Source organism: Pseudomyrmex gracilis, unplaced genomic scaffold (assembly GCF_002006095.1).
Source record: "Pseudomyrmex gracilis isolate BER0280 unplaced genomic scaffold, ASM200609v1 scaffold_4251, whole genome shotgun sequence".
Taxonomy (NCBI): Eukaryota; Metazoa; Arthropoda; class Insecta; order Hymenoptera; family Formicidae; genus Pseudomyrmex; species Pseudomyrmex gracilis.
In genome coordinates this window covers 1-1,130 of record NW_018024835.1, presented here as the reverse complement: position 1 = coordinate 1,130, position 1,130 = coordinate 1, and the positions used below count along the sequence as shown (strand labels likewise).

The 1,130-nt window shown below is 38.5% G+C and overlaps 1 protein-coding gene across 1 annotated transcript; it reads left to right on the top strand.

The window, feature by feature from the left end:
* Nucleotides 1-231: 231 nt before the first annotated feature.
* LOC109863335 (protein PXR1-like) lies at nucleotides 232-972 on the top strand (the record flags this gene model as incomplete). The annotated part of the gene is made up of 2 exons (XM_020443586.1): nucleotides 232-675; nucleotides 736-972. Coding segments are annotated over exons 1-2 (681 nt in total), but the record flags the coding sequence as incomplete, so codon positions are not given.
* Nucleotides 973-1,130: the final 158 nt, after the last annotated feature.

Here is a 1,130-nt window from a genome sequence, read left to right as displayed (position 1 = left end):
AATAAGCAATGGTGGAGACTAATTCATAGGTATAATACAGGAGAAAGGTTTAAACATTTTAAATGGGAAAGTAGAAGGTGACTGGGAAGGTGAATTCACCTATGTAGGAGAAAGAGGTAGCACAGTGATTGACTATGTTTTTGTAAATGAGCCGATAATGAACAAGATGTGGATTTTAAGGTAGAAGAAAGAGTGGACTCGGACCATATGCCAATCCGCGTGAGGATAAGCATGGAGCAAGAGAAAGATAGAAGATATAGAGGAAGAACAGGAGAGGTGGAGGCACAGAAGAAAAAGAAAGTTATCTGCTGGGACATCGAGGCAATAGAAAGTTTTATTGCAAATACGGAAGAAATAAGCTCAACGGAAGAGCATGAGGAAATGAGTCTAGATTTTACATGGAAGAAACTAAAAGAGCTAGTAGATAAGGCAATGATAAAAAAGGATATTAGGATCAAAACAAAAAGAATAGGATTCAAAGAATGGTGGGACAGAAGTTGCACAAAGATAAAAAGGAATACCAAGAGAAACAATAAGAAATGGAAAAGTGATAAAATAACGAGGAAAGAATACTTAGAACAGAAGAAGGAATGGAGAAGATATATGGAAAAGAAAAGAAAAGAGAAAAGAGAAAAAAAAGAGAAAACACTGAAAATGATTAGGACGGAAGCAGAAGTATGGAGGTTTATAAACAAAAGGAGAAAGAAAAGAGAAACGAGAGAACCAAATATATAGATGGAGGAATGGAGAAAGCACTTTGTGAATCTGCTAGAAGGGCAGGAGACGCGTGAGGAAAAAGAAGACAAGGGGAACGAGAAATGGGAAAAAGAGGACGAACTAAGAAAAGAGAAGAGGCAAGTGGACTACCCATCGGAAGAAGAAATAAGAAAGGTTGTGAAGAAAATGAAAATGAAAAAGGCAGCGGGAATAGATGGCATTCCAATGGAGGCCTGGAGACTAGGGGGAGAAACGGTAAAGAAGGGGTTGACTGAGAGATAATAAGGAAGGCTTGGTGCAAAGGAAAGATACCGGAAGAATGGAGAAAAAGTATAATAGTCCCCATATACAAGAGAGGTGATCACAATGTCGCGGCAAATTATAGAGGGATATCACTGCTGTGCACTGCATAT